Raw genomic sequence first — 13,247 nt, forward strand, 5'->3', positions numbered from 1 at the left:
ATGTAAGGATGTGAGAGTTGAACCATAAACAAGGCTGAGCACTGAAGAATTGATGCTTTCAAACTGTGGTACTAGAGAAGATTCTTAAGAGTCCCATGGGTAGCAAGGAGATCAAACCAGTCAACGCTAAAGGAAATCAACCCAATATTCAATGAATATTCATTGAAAAGAGTGATGCTGAAGCTCCAATACTTTGGCCACGTGATGTTAAAAGCCCAGTCATTAGAAAAGACCCTGATGCTGGGAAGGATTGAGGGCAGGAGAAGGGGATGACAGAGGATTAGATGGTTGGATAGCATCACTGACTCAAAGGATATGAGTGTGAGCAAACTCCAGGAGATAGTGATGGACAGGGAAGCCTAGAGTGCTGAATTTCATGCAGTTGCAGAGTCAGACATGATTGAGCAACTGAACAATAGTCATACATTGGACAGTAAGGATGGACAAGCAAAATTACAGAACTCCTGCCCTCAGGAAGTTTATAAGTAAATAGATTACAACTAAATAATTGCACAAATAAACAAAAGCACTACCATTCTAGGAGTACTATTAAAAGTTTCTAATATGAGGGTATGGCTTCCTCAAGGAGAGTAAAGGCTTCCTTCCTTAAAGAAGTGAAATTGAAAATGAACTTGTCAGACAAACAACAAATGCTAGAGAGGGTGCAGAGCGAAGGAAATTCTCCTATGCTGTTGGTGGGAATGTAAATTGGTGCAGCCTCTGTAGAAAAAAGTATGGCAGTTCCTCAGAAAACTAAAACTTGAGCTACCATATGATCTTTAGCAATCCCACTCCTGGGCATATACCTGGGCAAAACTACAGTTCAAAAAGATATATGCACCCCTATATTCATAGCAGCAGTATTTACAATAGCCAAAACAGGGAAACAACCTAAATCTCCATCAACTAAGCTGCTAAGTCGCTTCAGTCGTGTCCGACTCTGTGCGACCCCATAGACGGCAGCCCACCAGGCTCCCCCGTCCCTGGGATTCTCCAGGCAAGAACACTGGAGTGGGTTGCCATTTCCTTCTCCAGTGCATGAAAGTGAAAAGTGAAAGTGAAGTCGCTCAGTCGTGTCCGACTCTTAGCAACCCCATGGACTGCAGCCTACCAGGCTCCTCCGTCCATGGGATTTTCCAGGCAAGAGTACTGGAGTGGGGTGCCATTGCCTTCTCCGATCTCCATCAACAGAGGAATGGATAAAGAAGATGTGGTACATAAATACAACAGAAAACTACTAAGTCTTAAAAAAGAACAAAATAATGCCGTTTGCAGCTACCTGGATAAAACTTCACACCAAGTGAAGTAAGTCAGAAAGAGAAAGGCAAATATCATGACATCACTTCCATGTGGAATCTAAAATATGGCACAAATGAACCTATCCACGAAACAGAAACACTCACAGGCATAGTGATCAGACTTGTGGTTGCCAGGAAATGGGGAAGGAATGTGGGGTCGGTAGATGCCAATTATTACATTTAGAATGGATAAACAACAAGGTCCTATTGTATACCACAGAGAACTATAGCCAATATTCTCGATTAGCCATAATGGAAAAAATATTAAAGAATGTATGTATATGTAAAACTGAGTCATTTTGCTGTATAGCAGAGATTGACACAACATTTATAAATCAACTACTGTTGCTCAGTCACTAAGTCATGTTCTACCCTTTGTGACCCCATGGACTGCAGCACACCAGGCTTCCCTGTCCTCTATCTCCTGGGAACAATCAACTATACTTCAATTGAAACATTTTCTTTTAAAAAAGAAAAATCATAGAAGAAAAAAAAAGAAAATGAAAGAGGAGTTATCCCAAGAAAAGGATTGACCAGCACACTAGGTTCAGAGAAAGACTTGCAGGAAAGGAACAGGGGCAGCAAGGGACATGTGAGGCTGCAGGACTGAAGAAGAATCTGGAAAGGTGCCAGATCACCAGAGTCTTGGAGGCCATGTTTAAGGAGCTTCTTTTCCTAAGAGCAACCATTCAAAGTATATGAAGAAGAGGGATAAAATGACCAGGTGTATTTGTTTTGAAGAACCACTGTCCTTTAAAGAAGAGTTGAAATATCAAGTAATAAATCCTTGACTGGTGAGGGAGATGTGAGAAGACCCAGAGGGGGCAGACCAGCAAAAAAAGGTACAAATAGTTGAGAAAGTAAAATCGTCCAAAGGGGAGATGGCTGGGATCCATGTTTTTAGGATAACATTATGTATTGCCAATGACTTCTTTGTTTAACCTTGACTTTTAAAAAAATAAAAACTGACATGACAGTAAAGACTGGTTCATGTAAAAATCAATCTACAAGAGGAACTTTGATGAAGGAACGTACATGGTCTTCAAGTATCTTCCCAAAGATCCCAGCTTAGTTGTTAATGAGTAAATACACAGAAATAGTGGAACACCTGAACCAGGGGATTAAAACAAGCAGCACTATGGGGAGAAGATGGACACTGTGCCTCTGGGTGTGATAACTAGAGGACACATCATTCCTTAATGTAGCATCACGCCTTGGGATGCGTATTCTGACAAGATGGTTGGAAGGCATCACTGACTCATGGATTTGAGCAAGCTCCAGGAGACGGTGAAAAACAGAGAGGCCTGGTGTGCTACAGTCCATGGAGTTGCAAAGAGTCAGACAGGACTGAGTGACTGAACAAAAACAACAGGCTGAAATCAAAGTGACCACAGATTACATGGTGTTTCTTCTAGAGGCTCTACAGAAGAATCTCCTTCTCTGTGTCTTTTCTAGGTTTCAGGGATCTCCCACATTCCTTGGCTTGTGGCCCCTTCATCTTCAAAGCCAGGGGTGTAACACCTTCTCTCTGGTTCCTAAACTCCCTCTCATAAGGATTTATGTGATTAGATTGGGTCCACCTGGATATTCCCAGGATACCCTCCCCATCCTCAGATCCTTAATTAATTCTGCAAAGACTCTTTGCCATGGAAGGTAATATAGTCACAGCATGAGACATCTTTGGGGGACCATTATTCTGCCGATCATAGTATCAAAATGCAAATCATGATGCTAGATTAGATCTTGTACCAGAAGAAAAACATGCCAGAAAAATTTGGTAACATTGAAATACAGCCAACAGATTGAAGTATTCAGTTACTGCTAAATTTATTCAAGTGGACAACTGTGGTTATGTAACAGAAAATACTTAGGAAACACACACTTAAGTATTTAGGGGTAAACAGTCATTTTGTATACAACTTACTCAAGGTTTAGATATAAGCATACAGAAAGCAAGAATTTATAAAGCAAATGAAGCAAAATGTTAAAAACAATTGAATCTGTATTAAAAGGTATATGGGTGTATATTCTTATAATCTGTAAATTCGAAGTATTTTCAACTAAAAAGTTAGATAAAAAGTGGTAAGTATGTAATTTAACTAAAAGCGAATTAACTTTATTATGCCAATACCACAAGCAACTCATAGTTTATATCATTTTAGAGAGGCCAGAATGACTGCAGATTCAGCAACTCAATTTCTGTTCTTTCTACAACATGACTAGTAAGTGAAAAGGATCAGAAACATTTAGGATTTTTAGGCTAAGAATTTAAAGGAAATCCTAAGTTTGACAATATTATAGTTTCAAAGAGTTTAAACTAAAATTGGTAATTATCGTTAGATTTAAATACCAACCAGTGGATCATACCCGGCTATTTGTGAGAGACAATCTGCTGGGTAATTTTCTAAAAAGGCACTTAGAAAAGTAACCTCCCCTTTTCAGGAGTATCTGGTTGATTTTTAAAACCAAACCAAAAAAAAAAAAAAAGTATTCTATTCTAGAGCTTTCTTCTGCCCAGGGCCTCCAGCAGAATTTTATTGGTTTGGCCCCAGAGACTATTTCTGGTACCCGTTCTGGCTCCCACTCCACCCTGTATTGTTTAAAGACAAAAGATAAGGCAAATAAGCCTGAGCCTCTCCACTGGGAAACTCCTCTGGTCTTGGAAGAAACTAACATTTTTAAATGAAGGTAAAACAAAGCATATGACCCCCTGTTTCTACCCAAAGGCTATGTTCGGGTTTGTTTTTCTTGCCAACTGTGGTAGCCAAGAACAGAGTTCCTCCAATTGTGCCAGGATGGTATGCCAAGACCAAATAATAGAGGATTTTTCTCAATTACAGAAACAAGGGGGAAAAAATAGGTGGTAATGAATCATTTTATTTTTATAAGTTAGCTCTTGTTAGCACCAGCCAATACGGAAATCTATGATTCGGCACAATCTATGATTATACCAGCACAAAAGAATCTATTTTGCTATTTTTAGTTTAACACAATTGTTTTTCAAAGAGTTGCATGATTTATTTAAATGAATTTGGCAGTCCCAGCCTAAGTGCTTCTCTAGTCAGAACAGGGTATGTCTTTATTATGTAGATGCTTCACTGAGAACTCTTTACCTTGCTATTAATAGATACCCACATGAAGGGTTAAGAGTCAGATGGCCTAGGATTTCTTTTTAAGACTATCACTTTCTAATTGTTTAACCTTGGTCAAAATGCTTCTGGTTTATAAAGCTCAAGGTGTCATTTGTATAATAAGAATCACAGTAGCCATCCTGCTTTCCTATTTTTCTAATCATCCAAGAAGATAAAAATGTGAAGTCATTTTGCAAGTAGAAAAGCATTATGAAAAGGCCAGCTACACCGAACCCCATAATTACTATTTTTTGAACATAAGGTTAATTGATGTATGTTTGTTTGTTTCTTAAAGTGTCTCATAAAGTGCTCGCTCCATAGTTTTCCCTAAACAAGTACTTGCTGAATGAGCAGATGATTAGATCAATTAAGGTTCAGGCTGCTATAAAATTTACATTACTATGTCAAAGAACTTCCCTTGTTCAATAGGACAGAGATTGACCTAGACTTGCTAGGTCAACAAAGAGGTACCTGGTTCAACAAGAAGGTACATGTTCTAAGGAATTCTACGGAATTTAGTAGACAGTAAAGATTTTAGCATGGACTAATGAAAAGAAATATGTCTTTCAAGAGAATGCTCTTGCAATGACAACCTTACAAAGTTTGGAAGACTTTTTAAACACAAGCACTTAGTGATGTGCTTATTTAACTTATACCCAGAGCACATCATGTGAAATGCCAGGCTGGATGAGTTACAAGCTGGAATCAAGACTGCCAAGAGAAATATCAACAACCTCAGATATGTGGATGATATCAATCTAATGGGAGAAAGCAAAGAGGAACTAAAGAGCCTCTTGATGAGGGTGAAAGAGGAGAGTAAAAAAGCTGGCTTAAAATTCAATATTAAAAAAAAAAAAAAAACAACACTAAGATAATGGCATCAGCCCCATCACTTCACGGCAAATAGAAAGGAAAGAGGTGGAAGCAGTGACAGGTTTCCTCTTCTTGGGCTCTAAAAGCACTGTGGATGGTGTCTGCAGTCACAAAATTAGAAAATGATTGCTTCTTAGCAGGAAAGCCATGACAAACCTAGACGATGTGTTAAAAGGCAAAGACCTCACTTTGCTGACAAAGGTCCATATAGTGAAGTCTAGGGCTTCCTGGTAGCTCAGCTGGTAAAGAATCCACCTGCAATGCAGGAGACCCTGGTTTGATTCCTGGGTTGGGAAGATCTCCTGGAGAAGGGGAACAGCTACCCACTCCAGTATTCTGGCCTGGTGAATTCCATGGACAGAGGAGCCTGGCAGGCTACAGTCCATGGAGTAGCAAAGAGTCAGACAAACCACGTGATTTTTACTTTCACATGGTCTTTCCAGTAGTCACATACAGATGTGAGAGCTGGACAATGAAGAAGGCAGAGTGCTGAAGAATTGGTGCTTTTGACTGTGGTGCTGTAGAAGACTCTTTAGAGTCCCTTGGACTGCAAGGAGATCAAACCAGTCAATCTGAAAAGAAATCAACCCTGAATACTCTTTGGAAGGACTGATGCTGAAGTTCCAATACTTTGGCCACTTGGTGCTAGAGCTGACTCATCAGAAAAGACCCTGCTGCTGGGAAAGATTGAAGGCAGAAGGAGAAGAGGGTGACAGAGGATGAGATGGTTGGATGGAATCACCAATTCAATGGTAAACTTGGGCAAACTCTGGGAGGTGGTGAGGGACAGGGAAGCCTGGCAAGCTACAGTCCACGGGCTTGCAAAGAACTGGACATGATTTGGCAACTGAACAACAACAATTTGCTGCTAAGTCGCTTCAGTCGTGTCTGACTCTGTGCAACCCCATAGACGGCAGCCCACCAGGCCCCCCGTCCCTGGGATTCTCCAGGCAAGAACGCTGGAGTGGATTGCCATAGTGACATGCTTATTAACACACTTGAACTGGTAATAATTTTGATGGATGTGTCCACAGAAAGGACTCAAAGTCAACTTGCAAGAAGTCAATGTGTAATAAGTATTTTTGGTGTTATAAAAAGATGTCAATTTGCAGAGCAGAGAGTAACCCAAGTGGCTTTAAATTAATTCAAAGGAGCACAATACAGTAGTTAAAGTGAATCAACATGGAACATATTATGTGTCAAAGCATTTTGCAAAATATGAGCAAGTTGTAAAGTCATATATGCATTATAATGGTATCAACATAAAATATGCAAAACATGGAATCATATATATATGGATGTAGAGTTTGCTATCAAAGTATAAGAAAGAGTAGGGCTACTGTGGGCTGTTACACTCAACACAACTCTGAGGGGATGGTACCCTCATGTCAAGCCCTGAAAACATGCATTGGAATGAGAAACTCCAGCTCAGAATACTTATTCCTAAGAGATAAGCTCTCCCTAAGAGAAAACTAGTACTTAAGGGTATAGGAGAGAGGCATATATGGGGCTTTAACTATATTTATCATGATTCACTATTAAAAAGTACATTTGAAACCTATTTCCAGGGCAAGAATAGAGATGCAGAGGTAGAGACTGGACTTGCAGACATGACGGGAAAGAGAGGGATGGGGGAAAGGGTAGAATGAATTGGGAGATTAGGATTGACAGATATGCACTACCATATGTAAAACACATAGCTAGTGGGAGCCTGCTATCTATATATAAAAGCACAAGAAGCTCAGCTTGGTGCTCTGTGATGACCTAGATGGGTGGGGTGGAGGTGGGTGGGAGAGAAGTCCAAAGAAAGAAAGGATATGCATACACATGGCTGATTCACTTCATTGTACAGCAGAAACAGCACTGTAAAGCAGTTATACTCCAATTAATACAGCTGAAGCAAATATTGCAAAATGGGAACATCTGACAAGTTATGTGACGGGTCCACAGGCATTACATTAGTCCCTATACGTGAAATATTTCTTCATGTCTTAATACTAACACTACATAATTAGAACATCAATGAAGATTTTTGGTTACAGTCATAAAAGCATACATACAATCATAGCTACCTTTTTACTGTAAATTTTGAAGAATCAATCACACTGCAAATAAATTCAGAGATAAAACATTTTGTGTTCTCAAATAGACTTATATAGGACCTTTTTCAGGTATGAAAGTAATTTACATAATTTTACACTTGAGCCTTTGTTTGTAGGAAGGCTGAAAGAAAAACAGAAGTCAGTGGCTAGCTATAAAGAAGGTGATCTTATGTGCTTTGGGAGTATAGGGGTAAGATACATGCTGAAATGTTCACCCCAAACCAAAATTTAGCAGTTGCCTGAGGAAAAAATATAAATATACAAGTCAAATTCCAAAGATACCTTCTTCAAATTCTGACAGTTAGCAAACTCTTAAATGGCAGATAACTTCCTATCTCAATATGAATGACCCCATTTCTTTTGTCAGCTACCACAATGAAACCCAGAAATGTACAGTTTACATACCAAAACGTCCATCCCGGGGACATATTTGAGGGTTATCATATAGTCTTTGGGAAGATTTGCCACCTACAGAGACCAAAAGAAAAAAAAAATCTGTAAGAAAATCCATACACATCAGTAAATCATATTGTTTTTAGGGGTTTAGAGAAAAACACCTGCAAACCCAGGATGCTTTTAAATTACCTCTGATTTTCAACATTTACATACATAGTGATTTTTCATTCTTGATTTCCCTTTGCAATCAAAAGCACTCTCCAGAAATGAAATAATAATACAAATCTTTTTTCACTCCAAATTCAGTTATGGGTGGCTAACTATAATTTACTGAGTTTGGAAACATGATTTGAATTTCAGCTTCCATCTGTGGTCTTGGAATTTCCCTTCAGGACTATTTTCCTATTTATTCCTCTGAAGGATCAGTAACACAGTGTATTTTTCTCGTTAAGTGATTCTCCAAGTGATGCGTCAACGGCACCAGGGAACCTGTTAGAAATGCAAAGTCTCAGGCCACACCAGACCTACTGAATCTTACTAAACAAGTTCTCCAGGTGATTCTGATGTGTGCTCAAGTTAGAGAACTACTGTTCTATGTTAATCCTAGAAAAAAAAGTGTTACGTTTCAAAAGAACAATGATACTTACAAGTTGCACATGCTTTATCAGTTAATTAATTTAGAAAGATTCAGTTTTGTGATATAATGTAACCTACTTGCCTGGGACTAAACGTATGAGATGCCTCAAATGTTTAACTAGCTTCCTTTAAAGACTTTCAGAAAATATCTAACCCATTTCCATCATTCACTGTGGCATAAGTTGAACAAGCACCTGATTTAGAACCAGGAAATTTAGAACAAATCTCAACTCTACTTTGGTTTCTCTCATCTGTAAAGTGGAGATAAAAGTATCCATGTCCTATATACACTACCACGTATAAAATAGCTAGCTAGTGGGAAACTTCTGTATAACAGGAGCTCAGTTTGGTGCTCTGTGGTGACCTATCACAGTGGGGATGGGGGTGAGACTCGGCGGGCGGAATATATGCATACATATGGCTGATTCACATGGTTGTAAGGCAGAAACCAGTACAACATTATAAAGCAGTTGTCCTCCAATTAAAAAAAAAAGTACCCGTGTCTAAGAGTCAATTTAAGAATTTAGATGAGTGTGCCAAACATCATAAACAATCAATCCATATTCTTTACTGAGAGCTATACTGGAAACTGACTTCCAAGTTCTAGTAAGTCACAGAGTTTTAAGTTCACTTGTCTCCTTTTCTACATATCACCAGCTCTGACATCTCACTCTTCTAGAACAGTTAAAATTTCCTTCTGTAGAATATGGCCCATTTATTTTATGTACAAATTGACTTAGCCCGCTGGGTCTTAAAACAATAGACAATGTAAAAATGCGGTTTTGCTCTATTATATCTTCAGTGGGTCTCCCTGCTCCGGCAGACTCATTTTCCCCTTTACCCTGTTTCTTAAATCATCACTATTCTCCATCGTGAGCTAGTACCTGGTGCATATTTTCAGGCTAGTTCATCTCTGACAAGACTCCCAGAACACAACCCTTATGTTTCTTCTTGGCTTTGCCAATAGCTTCTAGAATTTGAGAACAATTTGCTGAGAAAAGAATCTAGGTAAAGGCATATGCAGTCAGAGAGGAGCCAAGGGAGGAAGGGATCCCATCATGCGTGCTACCATCCAACGTCCAATGGAACCACCTCCCTCTCATCTCAGCCTCCAGCCTAACACTTACCAAATACTTACCATGTTCTAGCACTGTGCTCATTATGGGCTTATGTTGTGTGATCGCATCCAACCCTCAGAATCACTTTCACGTAGGATTGCTAAATTAATGAATGAAGAACTTAAGACTCCAAGAGGTCAAGTAACTTGACTGAGGTCACACGACTACTACCTGTCAAGTCTGGACTAGAACTCAGGTCTCTGACAGCGGGGCCTCCATTACCTCTCAGCTCAACTTACACATGGTCACCCATTTACTCTCTGCACACTTGTCCCAGATATTTCCCACTTGTGAGGCTCACCAACATCCCTCCTCGTGCCACCCGCAAGAGAACAGTCAAATCTGCACTGCTTACTGAGAACATATCTGCACTGCCACAGAAGGTGGCCTTCTTTAAGTTCAGGGTGACTTTTCACAGTAACGTTCTTTCTCTTGGTCAAACTTCCCATCATGCTTCCAGGATTTCTTCTGTCTGTGGATCTTCACCCCCATATTTGAAAAGCAGATGGACCTCATCATTTTATGTAAGCCCTGGTGGAAAACAGAGCTAACAGCTTCACAGGTATAAAAGCTGGAATCAGAATGAGCGCACCATTCTGTTTTGTTACGAACCAACAGGTAAGTGAAAGCCATTCCAGATGGAGAAATGGCACAAAATGGCAGGTGTTCTGAACACAGGCGCTTGACAATCTAGCCCCCTTCCTTATGCACAATTAACATTATTGGAAAATAAACACAGAACTGACCAAATTAGTATTCAGAAAACTTATGATCTGAGTATGTACCAAGAGAACAGAGAAAATGTAAAGATCCGCTGGCCAATTCTGTTTTGTTAGTAATTGACATGTAAAAAATTGGTGCAAAAAAATCAAACAAATCTTACCACACTGGGTTGGGGGGGGGCAGTATATCATAATAATTTCTGCCTTAAACTGATTTACTGATATTTAGTTTCTAAGGGAGCTGAAAAGGAATACTATTTTTGAAAAATGCTTTAAAATTTTAAAAGGTTTTGGACACAGTCTCTGCCACAACCAAGATACATACTATTGGGCCTATTTTACTGAACGATACATGGAGGCTCAGAGGGGTTAACTGGCATCTCAGGGTCACAGACATGAGTACACAGTGCGAGTGAGCACACAAATCCCGGCTCTGAGTGCTGGTCTCAGCAGTTATCTGTGGATCAGTCTGCGCGTTATTACTTTCTTGGATTGCACTGGTTCATTTCCAATCACATTTGGAAGAGAATTAAGGAAGTCAAGTTGTATATTTTTTATGGCCACTTCATGAATTATTATATTACTTTCTAAGCATTCACAGTATGTTGAATAGCATCCAAAAGGCACAGATAATCTCGTGATAAATTCAGTTTCTCTTATGCATGGTGAGCACTGCAGAAATCTGAGAGAGTAGAGGGAGCCTTTGGCCTGGAACTAGGAAGATAAGCTGTTCCTTCGAGGCAGTTACTTTGACAAAGGACTCCCAACACAGGTCCTGGGGACACACTGCTCAGGCTGGATCCAGGTCCTGCCACGTGCTAATTCAGAGATCTTGGGCAAGTTACCAAATCTTCTTTAGTCTCAATTTCCACATAGGTAAAATGGGAATCACAGAACTGAGCTGGTATGAAGACTATACAAGGATAATGTAACTTATTTAAAATACTTAGTTATTTAGTGTTGTGTGTAAACGAGTACTTATTAATTGCAAGGGAGAGGGACATCTGCAAAGACAGAGACATGGTAGACCAGGGGCAGATCATTCAGGCTCTAGCCAGCCCACATCAGTGAGGGACCTGAATGTTGGGCCACGGAGGCCAGGTGGGAAGCAGTAAGGTTCAGTGGAACCAGTTCCACCACTAGATCCCTACAGGTCACTGTTGTCTTAGGCACATCACTTCCTCCCTGTGGAACCTATACCCCTCATCTGTAAGATGAAGAAGTTGAAGGAGAAAATTACTAAGAATTCAGTCGGATTTACCTTCCTCGTGTAAGCAGTGGTGCTACATTGAGTGTGTTTAAGCAGGAAGAAAACGTGACAGTCAATTTAGGAAGGTTAGTTTGGAAGTACTCTTGCCTGGAAAATCCCAGGGACGGAGGAGCCTGGTGGGCTGCCGTCTATGGCGTCGCACAGAGTCGGACACGACTGAAGCGACTTAGCAGCAGCAGCAGCACTTTGGAAGTATGTACTAAAGCAAAGAGAGAAGAGAGACCAGGGGCAGTTTAGAAGACCAGTGGGAGAGTACTGAACACACATTAAATATTTTTACAGAGATTAAAAGCTGAAAAAGCAGAGATGTGCTTTAGATTCCAAGGAAGCATCCTGCTGGTAAGGTTATATGGATTCATATCCAAGGCTACAGATTTTGTAAACCTAACTGTCCTGGTAAAATAAGTTCAGGGCAAAAATTAAAATGAAATAGAACCTAAATGATGGAAAATTTACCAAATCTCAAGTTATTCCAATGAAAGAAATGGTTTGGAGTGTAAGGATTTAAACACTGTACTAGATTAGAAAATGCATAAAACTTCTGAAACAAGTCACTTTGTGATATGATGGGCTTCCCTGGTGGCTCAGATGGTAAAGAATCTGCCTGGGATACGGGAGATCTGTGTTCAGTCCCTGGGTAGGGAAGATCCCCTGGAGAAGGGAATGGCAACACCCTCCAGCATTCTGGCTTGGAGACTCCCATGGACAGAGGAGCCTGGTGGGCTATAGTCCATGGGGTTGCAAGGGGTTGCACACAATTGAGAAACTAACACTTTCACTCAATTACTAGACAGGCCCACTTGCTATCTTTTCATTTTTTTGGATATCTTAAGGATTGATCATACTCAGTGACACTAGGGGGGAAATGCCTAAGAGAATAGCATGTGGAAATGCTAGAAACTCGGCCAAGAAAAAGTCTTTGCAAGCCAAACAGTCATTGGCTGCTTACCATGCCCTGCAGAAAAAGAAGTCAAAGTCAGAACATTTAACTCCCTCTCTAGATCACTGATCTAAAAGACTTGGATCTCAAGATCCAAACATCACTGAGGTCTCTCAGTCTTGTGAAATCAGTGGCTTTTTGGACATCCTTGGTGAGATACTCGTCTCAGTTGTTTCTGTCAAGATCTTGATAAGAATCAAAACGCAATGATAGTAACTCATGATTCCCTTGACCCTACATAAAGCAGCGCACACATAGTTGACCTTTCTGAGGAAAGAGTCCAGTTCTCAAAGTCTCTGAGACACAGAGAAGTTTAAGAATCACTGCTGATTCTTAGAGCAAAAAAAGCCTTCTATGCATGTACTTAAAATATCCCAGTAATACCCCAGTTTACTCCATGCCACAGCTTAGTGTAACAATGGTTGTTCACTCTTCAGAAATAACACAGAACAAAGCTTTTGCCTTTTTATTTCCCCTTATAAGCCATTTCTTGTTAATACTGACTAAAAATCTAACCAGGTCAATCGCTTTTTTCTTTTTTAAATAATAACTCAATTAGTGATTTAGAAAAAATTAACATGACAACTCACAAGCCTTTCTGGGTCATCTTTTCTCAGTGAAGAATACCTAAATAAGTTTAGATGATCCTTGTCTCCTTCAAATAAAAGAGATTAAAAACATTTGGTCTCTACCATCTAACACAGGGAACTCTACTAAATGCTCTGTGGTGACCTAAATGAGAAGGAAATCTAAAAAAGAGG

At 39.9% G+C, this 13,247-nt stretch overlaps 1 protein-coding gene across 3 annotated transcripts in view; it reads right to left on the reverse strand.

Moving 5' to 3' along the window:
• The window catches only part of KITLG (KIT ligand), a 105,645-nt gene that overhangs the window by 41,841 nt on the left and 50,557 nt on the right, over nt 1–13,247 (reverse strand). For all 3 annotated transcript variants that reach the window (XM_061415703.1, XM_061415702.1, XM_061415701.1), the window contains exon 3: nt 7,810–7,872. In XM_061415703.1, the coding sequence (XP_061271687.1) occupies nt 7,810–7,872 (63 nt within the window). The remainder of the gene's footprint in view (nt 1–7,809; nt 7,873–13,247) is intronic.

Source organism: Bos javanicus, chromosome 5, assembly GCF_032452875.1.
Source record: "Bos javanicus breed banteng chromosome 5, ARS-OSU_banteng_1.0, whole genome shotgun sequence".
In the NCBI taxonomy this organism is placed as follows: Eukaryota; Metazoa; Chordata; class Mammalia; order Artiodactyla; family Bovidae; genus Bos; species Bos javanicus.